General features: G+C 36.1%; 1 protein-coding gene across 1 annotated transcript in view; it reads right to left on the bottom strand.

Annotated features, from left to right (window-relative positions):
* Positions 1-457: 457 nt before the first annotated feature.
* Positions 458-18191, bottom strand: part of MAP9 (microtubule associated protein 9) — a 30345-nt gene continuing 12611 nt past the window's right edge. Inside the window, exons 7-14 of the mRNA XM_026499530.4 lie at positions 16797-17035; positions 15113-15183; positions 13929-14097; positions 12905-12994; positions 11336-11497; positions 11058-11203; positions 10741-10873; positions 458-4499 (exon numbers count right to left, since the gene is read on the bottom strand). Coding sequence (XP_026355315.3) covers positions 4377-4499; positions 10741-10873; positions 11058-11203; positions 11336-11497; positions 12905-12994; positions 13929-14097; positions 15113-15183; positions 16797-17035 — 1133 coding nt within the window. The 3' untranslated portion in view covers positions 458-4376. The remainder of the gene's footprint in view (positions 4500-10740; positions 10874-11057; positions 11204-11335; positions 11498-12904; positions 12995-13928; positions 14098-15112; positions 15184-16796; positions 17036-18191) is intronic.

The following is an 18191-nucleotide window of genomic DNA, read 5'->3' on the forward strand; positions in this document are numbered from 1 at the left end:
TTTTTGTTTTTTTTTCTTTGTTTTGTTTCTTAAGTTCTACCTATGAGTGAAATCATATGGTATATGTCTTTCTCTGGCTTATTTCACTTAGCATTATACTCTCTAGGTCCATCCATGTTGCTGCAAATGGCAATGATTATTTCATTGTTAGCCCACAAATAAAACTCGTACTGCATTTTCCGAAGTTATGAAACGAAATTTGGCAGAATCAGAAAATAACATCACCCCGGGGCGCCTGGGTGGCATAGCGGTTAAGCGTCTGCCTTCGGCTCAGGGCGTGATCCCGGCGTTATGGGATTGAGCCCCACATCAGGCTCCTCCGCTATGAGCCTGCTTCTTCCTCTCCCACTCCCCCTGCTTGAGTTCCCTCTCTCGCTGGCTGTCTCTATCTCTGTCGAATAAATAAATAAAATCTTTAAAAAAAAAAAAAAAAAGAAAAGAATATCACCCCCAAAAATAAATCTTGAATGATTAACTTTAATTCAGCATAACATGAAGTATGCTACTAAAAAGCAGACATTAAGTACATCTCCTCAAGTAATTCTTAAAACAACATCCTAAATTTAATACCAATAATTTAGTTAACATTATACAATTACATGTAACATGTTTCAAAATAATCGAATCACATGAAATTTTAAAACAAAAAGAATTCAGGGAAGTCTCCAGTTAAGCATTTACATAGCATTAATTATTCTGCCAGCCAATGTACCTAGGAAGCAGGGCAATTGATAAGATCTTTGCTTCATGTAGCATGGAAGCATATGGGTCTAAATACCTGTTAATACAGCACTACTGAAATTAGAGCCAAAATGACATCAGGAAAATGTGTTTTCTGTACTAGTTTATTCTCAGGAACTACTTTGACTAACATGCAATTTCTCCCATTTGTTGAAATTCCTTTTTTCCATTGTATCTTTGCCTGTGACTCAGGGCTTGAGAAACTTCAGTCCTCCCCCACCCATGAAGTCCTAGTGCAGGTGCCCAAAGAGCCTTGATCTGGTGGAGTAATGGAGAAGGCATTGGAAGAATAAGGGACATCTGAGAGGATCACAATGAACCAAGTTGATAATGACCATGGTTACAAAAGTTAGTGTGAAAAGTTTTATGGGATTCTCAAAATTGTGGAATGGTAGGCAGATTACTAGAAAACTGGACACCTGATCTCTAACTCCAGATTCTTATGGTTAGTGGTATGGGCTTGGGTGAGTCAAAGTAGTCTTGTTCAACTTAGAAATAGGGTTTAGGCCACTTTTATTAAAGTATTAAAACCCCTCCAGATGCAGTTTTATCACTCGGGTAATACAACTGTGGACACTTAACTATTATCAGCTACTGCTTTGGCAACAGTGAAAAATATCAGTTTTAATACTATTAAAACAATAAATCAACCAGTGACATTTTCAAAACATGATGCAATACAAACGACTGAAAAATCGTTATCCCTGAACAGGCCTTATCTTCTTAAAGAAAACTGTCTCTTCCTTCTGATCTAAAATGCCATATAGTTTCTTTCTTTATGTAATAGTTTCTTCTTGGTTGTTATGGAAAATACATTGTGTATAAAATTTTATTTTTTGTACTGATATGTAAATTTCTAGGGAAATTGTTTTCAGTAATGTTTTAAAATATTAATTAAATTCTTATCTTTACTTTGAAGTGTCTGGCATTCAAGTGATGAATACAACTTACAAAACTAGTTTACTCTGAAAAATCTATAGGCTTTTAGTGTCCCTAATTTGAATTTGAATCCCCTCTTATTATAAATTAATGAAAACTGGATGAGCAAATGTATATATTGATATCTGATATTTTTAAGGATATATGGGGAACTCCTACCCCTTAAACAGATAAATACATTCAAGAGCATATTACCAGGCTGGATTCACCCCTTCAGATCTCAGAAAGTACATAGTGCTTTACTTTCACCCAGCTTCCAAAACTCAGCTTTATTTCTGTTGCAGGAGAAGAGAGGATTTCATTCAACTAGATAACTGACCAGCACGGGTTGCTGTAAACAGGAGTAATACATTATCATAAAAGGACAAACTTCCCCATTTGAGGGAAATGACCTGTTGGGTCTTTGCAAACACCTCAATTTCTCTTTTCATCCTACTTCACAAGCAGTGCTAAGAAGTTAGTATTTAGATTTCTTCCTAGGAACTCCCTAATACAGATCACCTCCGTATTCTCCTTTGAGTGTTAGACTGGCCAAGAAATAACCATTATCAAATAACCATTATCAACCCCGCTATGCTAACCTTCTTCTCACACACATGAAGTGGAGAATTGCAGGGCTCTTAACAGTCAATAAATGAAAACAATGCCATGTGCTTTATATCAATTACTAATTTCATTCAGTACTCACAACAGCTAAGAAGTGATAATGGCAAACCACTAAATATGATAATGAAGAAGGAAATAATTGGGAAGTTTAAGTCAATATTTAATGTGAAATTTAGGACACATACATTTATGATCTCATATCCCTGATCTTTTTTCCTTTTACTTCCCTGGAATTTGCAAATACCTTTTTAGCTCTGAATAGCTAATTCGATACCATAAACAACGATTCATTCTGGTAGGCACTAAATACATATTTGGTGAAAAACAGAGGAGCTAAATCCCATGTTGATAATACACATTGATTTCATGAAGTATGTCCTAGTTCCTGGCAGTATAAAAAGTCTTCTAGTTTTATTTATAATTTTAAAACAGATTTTAAAACAAATTTAAAACTTTCTAAGAGGACTGATGTGATCTTAGAAACTGATCCACAACGTCTTTCTTACCTTGCACACGCACCACAGCGAGGTTAATTGTCCCAGCGAAACCTCCTGAGTGACTCTCTCAAAGCCTATGTTCCACGGCCTGCTGGCTTTCCTGACATTCTAATACTAGATAGAAGGCATTTGACTAAATCTTTAAATATTATGGAATCTTCTTTCATTGTATAGATCTAATAAAGTTCACCACCTCTAATAACAAACAGATATTTCTTAAAGGAAAGACACTCTCCGGATAACAACACATGACTTTAGGATCTGAGAGGTAAAATGTTTTTGTAAAGCGGATATAATACAGAGCACAAAAATGAGCATATTGATTCTAGAGGGGAAAAGACTTAATTCTAATCCCGACTCAGTCACATGCTAAATGTATGGCAAGTTATTTCTCCAAGCATCAGTATTTTTTTATCTGCAAAATAACACCTACACTGAATAGTTTTAAAGGTAAGAATTAACATTTGTAAAGGCCCAGCAGAGAGCATACATTAGGTGCTTAATAAATAGTAATTATTTATTCTCATCCATCATTGCATTGCTTCACTGACGAAAGCAGTATTTCAGCTCTGAGAGCACACACTTAGTCTGTGATAAACTAGCTGACCAGTTCAAGTATGAGTCCAATTAATACAAAGATATGCAGTGATCAAATAAATAAAAGTTCTTTGGGCGTTTTCTACAAATTGCCTTCCTATACAGCTATCTACTAAATATAAGTAAGACTCTGGAATAAGCTGAGAGACCAAAAATTGCCTTTATCACCTTTATGGCTTTAGTCTGGAAAAAATTATTAACAGTGATAATGACCTTGAACTCTCGTGGAATTTTCATAATTATTGCGTGAGTCTATCACTACCAAGAAATGGATTACTTTTTTGGTACCACTGAAATAATAAAGTGACACAGAATTTAGAAGACAAATTTCAGAGGTCTACTCATTATAAAGTGCCTATGATTGTCACATTAAGTCTGGGACAGCTAAAACTCATATTAAAACATAAGGAAAACTTTTAAAATAAAATGCCTCGATGATTCGAGTTCTACTGCACTACTGCCTCACCTCACGGAGCTCTAACTTGCACGGCACAGGTGCAACGGCTCCAGCTATAGGTCAGTTTTAGAAAAAAACAAAACAAACAAACAAACAAACAAATATATATATGCATAGCCCCAGTGACGATTCCTCTTAAAACCTGAATCCAGGTGCACAATCATTCAGCGATTCAATTATTTCTGTGATTATAGTTCCTAGATGGTTTCCTTTTCATGCTGGGGAATAGAAACACTTAGATACCACGCACGGCTTAGAGAAAGCGACCATGGATCATCTGATGGTAAGGACTGTCAGGACATGATAAAGGGCCATTCGAAGAGCAATCTGATGATTAGCTTCTCATCTGAGGCAGTTTACCTACAGTCCAAAAAATGCTTTCAATCATTTCACTGATTAAACTCCAAAGCATCTTTTCCATTGTCAGTGGAAATGGCTGGCATTAATTAAAATAGACTTTTCTAACTATAACTAATTGAATAAATAGTGGCTAAAATGGTGAATTGATAAAGAACTAAATAATGTAAAAATGAGAATTATCAAAACACTTTTGAGAACACAGTTCTGCTTGGAGGGCTCCAGGGAGGAAGTGCCTCATTTTCGAGAAAGGAATGACGCTTCTTTTGTTTTCGTTCAATTCTTTCCTGCCTTTCTTTCTTTTCCTAAAGAGAAAATAGAAAACTGTAAGTTTATATACATATATGAACATTTATTTTCAAATCAAGTTGCTTGCTAAAGAACAAAGTAATCTATTATAAGACATTTAAACGTTGCTTCCTATTTAGCTGGTTATAAAGGAATAGCTAGAGAACATTGCACATTTATAAGCACACTACCAACAGGTATTATGCACCACTTAATCACTTATATTTTAATATCAAAAGTGATAATATAAACAAAGCTATGAAAAATGGGAAAAAAGACCTATAATTCCATAACTCAAAGAGAATAATTACGAGAATTTAATGACAACTTGCTGAAAACAGATTCTCAGAACTAAATTTACTGGGCGCAGAGGTTGAATATGCCATGACAGCAGGGATACTTCAAAATTTTTATAAATAGTTGAAAATTAGGTCGCATGTTTCTTTGCTTGAGAGCATTTTTATTTCTTTAGCCCTTTTGTGAATTCTTATGCTCAATTACCTAGCTCATCTAACTATACGGGTATCAATGCTTTCAATGTTTAGCAATTTATATATTTTCATATGATAAAATCTTTGCAGTGAACATTTTATCTACATTACTTTAGTCTTTTTTGGCAAAGAAAAATTCAGAAATATTTCAGCCAAGACAACTGTTTAAAGAGTAATGTAACCAAAACCTGTGTGTAACCAAAACCACCATCTGCCGTATGGGAAAAAGAAAAACCATAACCAATACTTTCGAAGGTCTCTGTGTTCATTCCTTCATCACACTGCTTCCTCCCCACCCCACTGAGGTAACCATTACTCTGTCTGATGCTTCTCATTCCAGGGCATCTCTTAATATTTGTATTCTAAATGTATTAATCCCAAAACAAGTAATTTTGTTTTGCATATTTTTACAATTAAGAGTAAAAGGTAACATGCTATGTATTTTTTGTGACTTCCGTTTTTATTCATCTTAATATTTCTAAGATCCACCTATGTGAGTTATAGCTCTAGTTCATAGATATGCCATAGAATATTCATAGAACTTCAACATGTCAACTTATCACCATTTGTTAACCTATTTTTGTTGTTATTGAAAACATGATGGGTTTTTTTTTTCCCCCACATAAAGACAATACTATAAACATCCCTGTTGGACTCCTTGTACTTCCAAGTCAAGATCTGCTCTCCGATGTACATGCCTAGGAGTGAAATCACTGGTTTGTAGGGTATTAATATGTTCAACTTTGCTGGGAAATGATTTATTTTTCAAAGCAGCTGTAGGACTCCACCCTCCACGCAGCACCTACACTGACTTTTTATGTGAATGCTTTAATGATTTTAAATTCAATATCTGTTCATGTTTTCCTTTCTTATTTCTACAGCACTTCTCGGTTTAGAAAAGCATCTTATCCCCGTGAGACTTGATAGTGTTTCATTTTCTTTCAGTTCTTCTATTGTTTGGCATTTTATATTTAATGCTTAAGTGCTTTTGGAGTTTCTATTGCTGTTGCTTTGACGTGATTTCATGCCCAAATGTCACACAAATAACTCAAGTTATAATTTCCTTGCATCTATTAATTTGTGTTACTTTATTATATAGCACATCGTTACTTGGAACAGGTTCTGAGAGGTCCTGGGGGGGTCTATTATTTCACTGGTATTCATTCAACTGTTAAGCACTGAGATCCTACTCTGGGTCAAGCAGTGTACATACTGGGGGCCACGCATAAAGTGATTCTAAATCCAAACACACAGATTCGGTCCCTCAGGGGATTTTCAAAATGGACAGTTAATAAACAATTAAATAAACAACAGACCATTTCAAATTGTGAGAATTTCTATGGAACATATAAAAAAGTTGTTGTGATTGTTAAAGAATAAAGGGCGTACTTATGTTCAAAGGAAAGTGGATTCAGGGAAAGTCACTTCAAAGTGAGACAAGACATATAAGAGAAGCCCCTTGTGAGAGGCACTGAGGAGGAGCATTTCAAGCAGAGCAAACAGCATGTGTGAGGGCTCAGACAGCGGGAGACACGGGGGAGGTGAGAGGTAACCAGAGAGCCGGCGCCGCGAGAGCCAGCATGACTCAACCTGGGCAGAAGACAGGAGAGGGTACCAGAGAAGAATAAAAAGGTAGGTGAGTGAGGTGCTGTGAGGCCTGCAAGCCACGGTAACATCTGGAACACAGGTAAGAGAAGTCAACAAGTGCCACTGAGGAGGAAAGCGGAGAAATGCGAAACACCAGGGGAGCAGGGCACCCTGGGGAGAAGACAGTTGCCAGAAGGTGAAAGCGACCAGGTAGAATGTTTGCGAGGTCTGGGGAATGCAGCAGAAAACAACACACTGGATGGCTAGATCTGGCAAAACTAACTTTCCAGGCGTAGTTCCAGTAAAATGATGGCGAAAGAGACAAGCGTGTTGTTGAGGGTGTTGAGGGTAAAAAGGGTATAGAGAACCAAGAAGTGTAAATAAAACTTTTTTAGAAGTTTAGCTATTAAAAAAAGAGCTGTGAAATGTGGAACCATATCTGAGGCGAATGAGGAATTGAGAATTAAGAATTATACATCTTGGAAAGTGATGGGAATAATCCAGGAGAGAAAAATGCTGGTTCACAGGGGAGTAAAATGGTAAATTTATATTTTACTGCTTGATGGAAACAGTCCTATACTTCATCTTATTTTGAAAATATTATCTTCCATATTCTCACATTTTTATTATACCGGATGAATTTCAGAGCCATTTTGTTTCCCTGCACACCCTCCCTTCAAAGAAATGACTATGTGAGGATTACTATGAAATTTAACATTAATCCAGGAATGCTTGAAATGTCAGTAGTACTTGCTCTTTTCATCTTGCAGCTCAGATCATCTCTTCACTGAATTCTCCAAGTCTCCGCTAACACTATAAAGTTTGGTGGTTTCCTTATACGGGTGATTTTCTCAAAGAGCAGCAGTATCCAGAAACCCTTAGACAGTGTTGGCCCTGTGGGCTGGATGGCTTGGAACAGGCAGCATCTTGGTACCCTATGAGGTGTCTACGATTCTTTCACCAGCACATGTATGGAATTGACAGGTGTCACAAGGAGAACACCAGAATGCAAGGTTCCCATCAGCAGACTATTATTCACATACAACAAAAGGAATGAGGAGAGGGATGAAATTCTTTTTCTCTGTCTTAACATTTTGCTCCATGCTGGCTACTCCTATAAAGCAAAGAGGGAATCTCCTTTTAGAATCCTAATTGAGAAAACAAACAAAACAAAACAGAACAAACCTGTAATTGGGTCACTGCCAGTCATTTCAGTATCTTAGAGAGAGGCAGACCCTCCAGCTAGGGAGCAGAAAAGCAGGGACAAGGCTGTGTCCACAGAAACTGACTGAACAAACCTCTTTTTGTCCATTCCATTCAACACGGGCAGAGAGAGAGAGAAACATGAAACAAGTCTGATCTTACTAGTCGGTGCTAAGAAAGTCAGAATAGGAAATAAGCAACTAATTCTCAACTTCAATATCAATTAAGATGATCAATAAGGTCATCTGGAGGAATAATTAAAAGAACCTTGTTACACAGCCCTTTTGAATATTGTCCGTTGGAGTGTGAATTTTTTACTCATTTTCTTATTAATGGTAACTATTCATTAACTGAGAACCAGCATGAAGAAGAGAATCTTACTGATCTTTGGCTGTAACTTTCCACTAAAATGATAACCCCCCCAATGCTCATTACTCAAGCTAGATTTTATAACAAAATTTTGAGATGTCACTTTACATTAAAGTTGAAGTTTTTAGACTTCCAAATGGGGGTATTTTTCCATTCTTTTTGCAAACAAATTGCAATAAGAAATTGGTAAACTGGAGGACTAGACCTGTAACATATTGTGATTGGATGTTTTTATAAGTGGCATTATATCTGTCGAGGTTATACCACATATCAAAACAAGTTATTATCATTTTCATCTTTGACTGATGAGTTTTTGTTCTCCAGAGGACTGATTAGAATGAAAAAGTGACTAAATACTGTAACAAAACATAATGTACCTAAAGATGACTTAGTCATTAAGAACATTCTATTCCATCTTCAAGAGTATGTGAAAATAAAACTGACAAACATGTACATTTAGTTGCCCTAAGTGATGTAGCACAGTTGGTATGTTTCCTTGATAGAAGAAGAGTTTTCATTTTTCCTAGAAGCAAGCACTATTTAAGAATCTAAGGAAGCCATCATAAATACTACCCTCCTCATTCAAACCACCCAACTGCTTTTGATCACTTTATTTTCTTACTGTTTTTCTGCATGGAATTAGCATAAAGCCGCACTAAAAATCAACACATAAACAAGAAGAAATTCTGTTGCTATTTTATTAGGATTACATTAAATGTGTAAATTACTTCAGGGAGCACTGACATCTATAACATCATGATAAGACTGAGTGTTTCTACACAAAAGCAGGTTCGATCCATGTTCTCAAGTCTTCATTTGTGTCCTGTGGAAGTGTTCTAAAATTTTCTTCATAGTGGTCTTCCCATTTCTTAAGTTTATTCCTAAGTGCCTCATCTTTTTATCCTATCTTTAAATAGCCTGCTTTGTGTCCTGCATGCCTCTCTAGCTACTGTTGGTTCCAAAGCTGATGTAAAAAAGTAAACGATAACAGTCAGAAATACTTTGAAAGAAGAGCTATGAAGAAAGATTAACCAAAACAGATATGAAAACATATAAAGCCCTGATAATGAAACAGCATGGTGCTGGAACATGTACAGTGAGATCTGAGATTGACCGATGGAACAGAAAGTCAAGAAACCAACCCTAAAATCTGGGAATGCATCATATAACAGAGGCAGTACCTCAAATCAATGGATAAAAGATAGGCCATTTCATAGGACATGCGTTTGGAAAAAATAAAGTCAGAATCGTATACCCCACTATAATCAAGCTAGATTAAAAGCTGATCAAATGTTAAAATGTCAAGATATTAAAATCATAAAGTTACTAGAAGAAAAATGGGAGCACTTCATTTAGCCTTGAGTTATAAAGAAGGTTCTTCAACTACGCTTGAAAATCAGAACCCAAAAGACTGATAAATTTGACACGAGAAAATAAAATCAATTTTTTCATGGCATAAAATACTATACGCAAAGTTGAGAGACCAACAAAGCAATGGGGAAAAAGTAGTTGTGACTCCTACCAGAAATGATAGGCTAATTTCCCTAATATATAAACAGGCTTCTAAAAATCAAGAAGAAAAAGACCAATAGAAAAATGTGCAAAGTCTATGAATTAACAGTTTCCAAAAAAAATTACAAATGACCCTTATACAAATAAAAGCTGCTCAAGTTCAGTCCTAACCAGAGAAATACAACCACAGAATATCCTGGACAATATGTTTAACTAGCGGATTGATGTGAACTCAAGGAAAGTTTGACAAGAATTCCTGCTGGAAAGAAACCCTACTGGATCCCAACCCCAGTGGAGCAATTTTACATGTTGTGATAGCCGCAACATGGGACGTGCTAACCACCCATTTGAATGCATCGCCTACTCATGTATAAAGTACTTATTCATATGAATGCCTTACTTGGTCAAAAATTGATAAACATGTATATTTATAATGATATTTTAAGACAGGAAATAGTATTTTGCTTAACATCAATGAAAAAGAACTATAAACGTAAGTACACTACAACAAACAAAAAATATAAAAAACAAAATAATGATAAGTCCAGCTAGACGTTTTCCTCCCAGACTTCTTACTTTTGCTAAAAAAACACCAAAATGAAACCTTCTCCTTGAGGTCATTAGAAAGATCAAAAGAGAACTTAAAAAATGAAAAAAAAAAAAAAAAAGAGAGAGAACTTAAAAAATGGAGTAACTTTCTCACTATTCAATTCAGTATTATTCTGTGTCATGACAAGTCCCACCTAAAACAGTCTGGCATACCGTCAGCAGCGCACTTGTCAGCTCTCCATGACTTTAGACCTAAGAGTCACTGCAGAGCAAGAGCAGGTGTGACTGATAAGTGACTGAATGTGGGGATGCAGATAAGGAAGAATATTATGCCTGAAGTTTTAAGTCTGAGTGCTTGAGGGAACGGTAGAAGCGTCAACAGAAATGAGTAAATCAAAGACAATATGATAGACACGGGGAGAGAATGGATTCCACAACGCAGCTTCAGGTAGAAATGGCCAGAGACAAAGAGAACTGGAATTAGGGACAGAAATGTCACGAATAAAGTGCATTCATAAGACACAGGGCATTAACACACAATACCTACCAGCCATTTTTCATATTCATCAATAGCTTGCTTATCTTTATCTTTTTTCTCTGCTCTTTTCAGTTCTTCTCTTCTTTTCTCATTTATTTTCTCTTTCTCCTTTTCTTTGAAGAAAGCGTCCTTCTTTTCATTCCTACATAGGGTAGCATAGAACACTGGATGTTGGTTAAAGGGGAGGATATAATAAAGATTCCCTAATAAATCTTTGCAATAATGAGATGGCAATGCATTAGTAAGTTTCAAGGAAATAATCTTTTTAAGAGCCTGAAAGTGTTATTCACTTGAAATCTATCGAAATAGCTCTCATTTGGGATTACCATTTCTCAACGGCTGTTAGGTTATCTTTCCTTTTCTCAGCAATCGTTTCCTCCTCTTTCTGCTTCTTTGCTCTTTCGTATTCTCTTTCCTTTTTATTTTTCTCTCTAAGATATTCCATCTTTTTCTCTTTCCATCGTTCAAAGGCCTGAAAAAGTTCACAACGATTTTCGTATTAACTGTGAAAATGATCAGGTGAGGAGAGCCACAGCTAGTCACTAATCTACAGTAGTCAGATAAGGCGAAATGATGCCGGCAGGGACTCCAAGCCACTAAGTACCTGCAACGCTTCTCCCTTTCTCACGGCATTTTCTTCCTCCGTTTTCTTCTTGTTTTTTTCTTCAAGCCTTTTTTGGGCAGCTATTTTCTTTGCTTCCTTTTCTTTCATAGCCTTCCAGGCCTCAAAGGATGCTAATGCTTCTTCTCTCTTAGCAGCTTTTTTCTATTTCAAAAAAATAAGAGACAGACGTGTGTGTATAAACAGATAGTGGTAGATACAGACGCACACATATAGATTGTGTTGAATTCCCTTCACAGTCATCATTTCTAGACATTGTTTTTCAAAGCAGGTAACTGATTTAGAATGGCTTGGACAACTGGATTTAGAAAAAAATGTTGGCATTATTCATTGCAGTTTAAAATGTCCTTTTCTAAAACCATTTATCAGATATTGATCTGCTATTCATGGGAAAGAACCCCTTTTTGGCAGTGTACTAAACAAATGTTATCAAAATAAACTATAATAGGCTGAGTGGTACTGCAAAATGCTCATACTAAAACATTCCTTTACAAGAAACATATCAGGAAAGTTGCAGGCTTATAAAGTAAGTCAGAGTGAGGTCAACCGGCCAAGTCATGCAGGAAGTCCTGGGATCTTTGCTTTGAACCCGAGTCTTGACTGACATCAAAGCATAAAACTGTTACAAAATAAATGTAGCCCGAATGTTGAAACTGGGTGCCAGACTGGCAAAGAAATAAGTGAGTGTATGGTAAGAATGTTATTACTTGACTGACCTCCATTTAATCCCACAGTATTCTTTGCCTTATTGCTTAAAGCTAAATGACCTGAAGCCTTATAAAGAGAAAACATGCTTTAGAAGTAAAGGTACAAGCTACCTCAGCGAGTTGTGAAATGACACGAGAAGGTGTCCGGCTCTGAGCACAGCCGTCTAGTGCCGCAGAAGTGCTGACGGGGACGCAGCGCACCCCTGCACGGCTGTTCCATGCAGCACCGGGCATTCGGGAACTGAGTTTCTTTCTAAACCCATTTAACATTGGATGGCATAGGAAAGGGCTTCTAGTTCCAAAGTCGGGAGGGAACTAAGCATGTTGTGGGCCACCAGGTAGAGACTGAAGGACAGGCCAGAGTGAAACAAGAGTCCAGCTCCAGTGAGTGGGAAGGATACTGGTTAAGAGCTCACGTAAGAGTTGGTCTTAAAGACACATGTAAAATTCAGGACGGAAAAGAGGAAAACTGGAGGTTCATGTCTGATGACCCTTCATGTTCTTGGCTAAGTTGTAAGACTGAAGTCAATTTTTAACAGTGAAAAGTAAAATAAGAGTGAATAGATGGTGTCAAGTAATACTAAGTTCCTCATCAGTAGTGTCAAATCTATTCCACACACACAAAAAACCAGAAATCTCTGCGTATCTGTTTTCATGTAAAATGGTTATATTTATATCAAACTAAAAACGTATAAACTACCAGAGAAATAAAATCAGTAATCAATTATTCTATACACATGTTATTTTGCCATGTAAAAAACAGTGGATTTAGAAATGGTAAATGCTCAGAAATTTTACTGACTTAAAAATCCAGAATATTTTCCACTTCTGTGTTTCAGAATACCTGTTCATTTTGGATCCTTAAGTTCTCACTTTCAATCCTTTTAATTCTGTGCATTTCATGTAAATACACATTTTTCTTTTCTAACCACTCCTGTGAAAACAAGAAAAATAGTATATAATATTCAGTTTCCCAAATGAATCAGAATTCTTACCCATTTCTGAAATATTTGCTAGAAATTTTATTTTATTTTAAGGTTTTATTTATTTATTTGAGAGAGAGAGCACACAAGCAGGGGGAGTGGCACAGGGAGAGGGAGAAGCAGACTCCCTGCTGAGCAGGGAGCCCGACACAGGACTTGATCCCAGGACCCTGAGCCGAAGGCAGACACGTAACCAACTGAGCCACCCAGGCACCCACGAAATTTTAAAAAAGTAAAACACAAAATTTAGAAATTCTATATAAACTAGTATCATTTTTCTTTTTCTGATAATATTTTAATACATAAAGATGAGCATGAGTTAAGAAAATATGTTATCTTTCTTAGTTTTAACGACAGACTTCAAAGATTGAATATAATGGCTACAAAAGTTAACATTTTCCTCCAAAATTTACAAGTACAATTTTCTAAAGTGTAGTATTTTGTATAACAAATAAGACCAAAAAAAGGACTTCTTTTGGAATTGTGAAAAAAATCAGGAAAGTCTTTTTCTGTGTAAGCTTAATGCAAATACAAGGCCCAGGAAAAAAATTAAAACTCTTTGTTCTTAACAATATACATCTTAAGGAGAAAAAGTATAAAAACATATATAGACCTTAACAATATTTTTGCTTTTATTGTATTTTCATAAATTGCCACGGCATAATCTCTTAAACAACTATGATCAGTTAACCAAAGCGTGGAAAGAAATAGTTTAGTAAAAAAAAAACTAAACTTTGGGTTGCTCAGGTATTATAAAAGAAAATCTTTCCCAATAAGTTACGTATTAAATCACCACTTCTGACAGGGTCCTTTTATTCCTTGATAAACAGGTAACATTATTACGTGATCAGTTCTTCATTTTTTGTTAAATGTTTCCCTTTTTACCTGATAAACAGCTGCCCTTATGCTGTCTGCTCTTTCGGGTTCTGGATTCTGTTTCTGGGAGGGCTTTTGGTCCAAGACTTTCAAAGTCCCTAAATAGTGAGAAGAGGTAGTTGTCGACAGAGGTCTCCTCATAGAACTAGATTTCTTTAAAAACTCAGAGGTCATTAATCTGAAAAGATCCAAATAAATCAACATAAAATATTACAGTTGCACCTGTATGAGAAAAATTCATTAGAATTTGCAACCACTATATTTGAAATTATATTGTAAATTAATTAATTATAACTATTTTGAAAGTGATAAAAAAGAAAAACGAGGATAGTTTTTTCTTAGTCTACTAAGAGCTTCAAACTGATTGCTCTTTCTAGATATTTGTAATTAGAACATTTTTTAGAAAAATGGACTACATCTCAAGTTACATGGAAAAATAATATTGATAGAGTAGATTTTAAGTCTCTTGTATCATTTTGTTACAAAAACAACTCTAAATACAAAGTTAGAATAGCACCCTCTATTTCAGGATCATGGCCCATGATCCGGTTTTGTACAGTTTATTTATTTCGTAAGTTTATTGCACCATAGCTATTTCCCTGCTACAACAGCAGAACTGAGTAGTTACAACAGAGACTGTACGGCCTCCAAAGTCTAAAACATGTACTAACCGGCAATTTACAGTTAAAGTTTGCTGACTTCTGTTTTATTTGATTTATGATAATTTAAGAGACTGAGAAGGTTTTGATTGGCATTTATGAGATAGGCGTTCATTATCATCAGTGTGAATGGAGCCATATAGAGTCTTCTCATTTCAATAAACCAGCTTAGTCCATAGAACCTCCAGGCTTTAAGTACAATTTTCATGTGTGAGACAAAGGTACTTCATAGAGAAGCATAATGCTGGACTTCAGCTTTATTACTGCATATGTACTGTCTCAGGAAAAACAGAAAAGAAACTCTATCCCAGGAACAATGTAGAGTATAGTGAACCGCTAATCAACTCCTTTTCATGAAAGAATATGATCAACGGAGGAATTTTATCATGAAGTAACTACTTCATTCACTTTAGGAGCTGGGAATTTAAAGAAAATCCAATAATACCAAATGAAATTCACTTTACAGAAGTTAAATTAAAACTGGCTTTATTGGAACGTACACTCATTAATGAGGGATAGTGACAGCTTTATTACCTGCCAGCTGCACTGGATGCTCTATTATTTGTTGACTTTTTAGTCTTCATATTTCTATCTTCAATGGTTTTCTATTAAAGAGAAAATACCATAGATGGATTACTCACCATGACTACCAGTTAGGCTTAAGAGGCCAAACAGCCAGGAAATCAATGTTTTTAAAACATCTACTATGTGTCAAGTACAGTAGCCACTGGAAACTAGTAAGGATACTACATTTTAGAGACGGATAATGGACATGAAACACAAAACCAAATGTGAGTCATGACGGAGATAAACTAGGGTCCAGTGACAGTGACTAGGGTGAGGGGTTATGTTAATGACAGTGACCAGGGAAGGCCTCCCTGAGGTCTTGACAGCAGTGCTAAGACAAATGAGGAAGAAAGGGGCCACATGAAGGAAGGCCTATGGAAAGAAAGAAGCAGTGAGTGCTACAAGCCTGAGAAGGGAAAGACCTTGATAATTTTGAGGAACAGAAAAAGGTGAATGACGCCAAAGCACGGTGAATGGCAGGGACAGCGGATGAAGATATGGTCAGAGAAGAGTCATGAGGGGTCCTGAGGATGTGGGAAGGAGTTTGCATTTTATTCTTCCGATGACGATCCAACCAAGAGACCTTAGTGGGGAGTGATGTGATTCAGACTTGAGGAAGATCCCTCAGGAAAGAGAAAGGATAAAGCCAAGGATTCAATCAAAAGATATGTTACGATCTTACTTGTTATACAGAAATTGCCTGTTGTTATTTAGAATTCCTCTACTACATTTCTAGGATTCTGTCTATAAATTCTAGAATACCCTTTTTCTTTTTAGGGAGTAACTTCTCTACTTTACACAGACAGATGGGTGCTAGCATTGAAGTGAGACCACAGACGTTAAGTACATCGCTAACTTGGCCTGAGTGACTTTTCCTGAAGAAAGTGGTTAGGAACAATAAACCCAGAACATGGTTTAATGAACCTTCTCCATAAATTTTAATACAAAGCACTAATATTCTATATTATAAAAGTCTTATTCAACCACAAGTTTTCAACTAGCACTGTTATCTTCCCCAGTAGTAAGTATACATAACCACCAGCTAACTACAGCTATAAGGAATAAAGACTAAGTTCAAGAGAAATAAAGACTAAAAATGCTATACCATAAATCTTAAAAATACAGTATTCTGGTACATTATAGTATAGTGACCAAAAATCTGGTTCTCAAGGTTAAAATAATAAAAATGTTTCTGATAATAATCCTGCCCATCCATTTAAACAAGTAAGATATGGATAAACATTTCTTAAAGATCTTCCTTAAAATTTATAAAATGTTTAAAAATGATATCTAAAGGAGTAACTTTCACTAATTCAAAACCTCAGAAATTGTTCCAGATAGCTGCATTTTTATAACAGGAAGACCCATAGAAACCCACCCACTTATGGGTTTGCATTTCTGAGATATTTAAGAGTATATTATGATCATATACCTTTGATAATTTTTAAGGAAATACTGACTTTTATTATATTCACTGCAAACCTTCCCCGAAGTAAAACTCCACTGACTCTATTGTCTACCTGACAATATACCATGATCAAAAGATGAGTTTTCCACAGACAATTCAGAAGTAATGTGGCAGATAAAATATTTAAAAGGTCTACTTTGAGTTTTAAGCTGTAGTATAAAAGGTATAATTTCATATAAATACCTTTGAAGACTCAGTTGCATCAGTAGATAGTAAGACACTCTGAGATTTCAACAGTGGAGGATCAACTGTTAAGTCACTCATAATCAGTTCGGCTTTCTCCTTTTCTTCTTCAAGGTCATTACTAATCACTTGGCTTTCCTGGGATTTCTCAATTGGAGGAGTAACAAAGTCTATCAAAAATGAATTCTCTTCATTTTCATTTGATTTCATGTGGTTTTCAAGGAGTTCTTCATTCTGATCTATTTTGAGACAGAGTCACAAAACTAAAACTCCCTTCTGAACTAATAGGTGGATAACAGATGCATTTGCTTTCTACTAACTGAGGATTGTTTATAAATCTCTTTGTCTTGCAGAATAAAATACAAGGAGAGCTATTATGTTCAACTTGAATAAACTTTTCTCCAAAGTGATCTATGAAAGAGAAAATGGCTACTCAATCTACTAAAATATCTGACATACCTAATACTTAGAAAACAACATCATATAGGGAAAGAGAATGGAATAACTACCCTAAACCAAAGACACACCAAAAGCTCCTGATGATGATAAATCAAGTAAGTAGCACGGCAATATCTATTCTAGTCAAAGCCGGGGTTTCTTAGCTGGAATATGAGGCTGTGTAAGTGCGAGGCACACATCCCTATTTACCAGAGACACAATGGGTACAGTTGTACACTCGTATACGTGCAGGAGAACCAAGAATTCATGCAATTTTAGAAGAGTCATCACACAGAATAAAGCCATCCTCTAGACAGCGGTATTCCTGCTAAGATGCACTGTGGCCTCTGATACCCGCCCTTAGTAATAGGCACTAAAGGCCTACTGCTCATCCTTTCCATGCTCCAAGGGACAGTCTCAAGCTCTGGCATGAGAAGATTCAGTTTTGCAATTACAGAACTGCTTCCATTATTCTGTCTCCCCCACTTTGGAATGTTCAACAGAAAGAAATCAGTCATCACCAACTTTCAGTTCTACTAGGAGCCACCTAGTGGCTAACCTTCTATCTTTGCTGTCAAAGTCTTAATTCTGCTGCTTTCATTATAGCCATCTTTGAAACTTGTTTTGAAGTAAGCAGGATTCAAAATAATTTGGTAATAGAGTTAGACCTTTTCATTTGGAGAGCACTCATGACTCAAGTATCATTAGTGGATTCTTTAGAGCTGTTAATCAGTGCGTTCGGTAAAAAGAACAAGGACTGTGGAGCCAAAGATCCAAATTATGGCTCCGTCACTGACCTTGTGTATGTTTCCCAATATCTTTGCACTTCAGTTTTTCTCGTCTGTAAAATGACAAAAATTATGCTACACAGTAAGCACTTAATAAATGTTAACACACCTCAGTTCTAGAAACAGTGATGCCTTTTCGCTTTTATTAAGCTGTTAAGTCATAGGACTA

Source organism: Ursus arctos, unplaced genomic scaffold, assembly GCF_023065955.2.
Source record: "Ursus arctos isolate Adak ecotype North America unplaced genomic scaffold, UrsArc2.0 scaffold_11, whole genome shotgun sequence".
In the NCBI taxonomy this organism is placed as follows: Eukaryota; Metazoa; Chordata; class Mammalia; order Carnivora; family Ursidae; genus Ursus; species Ursus arctos.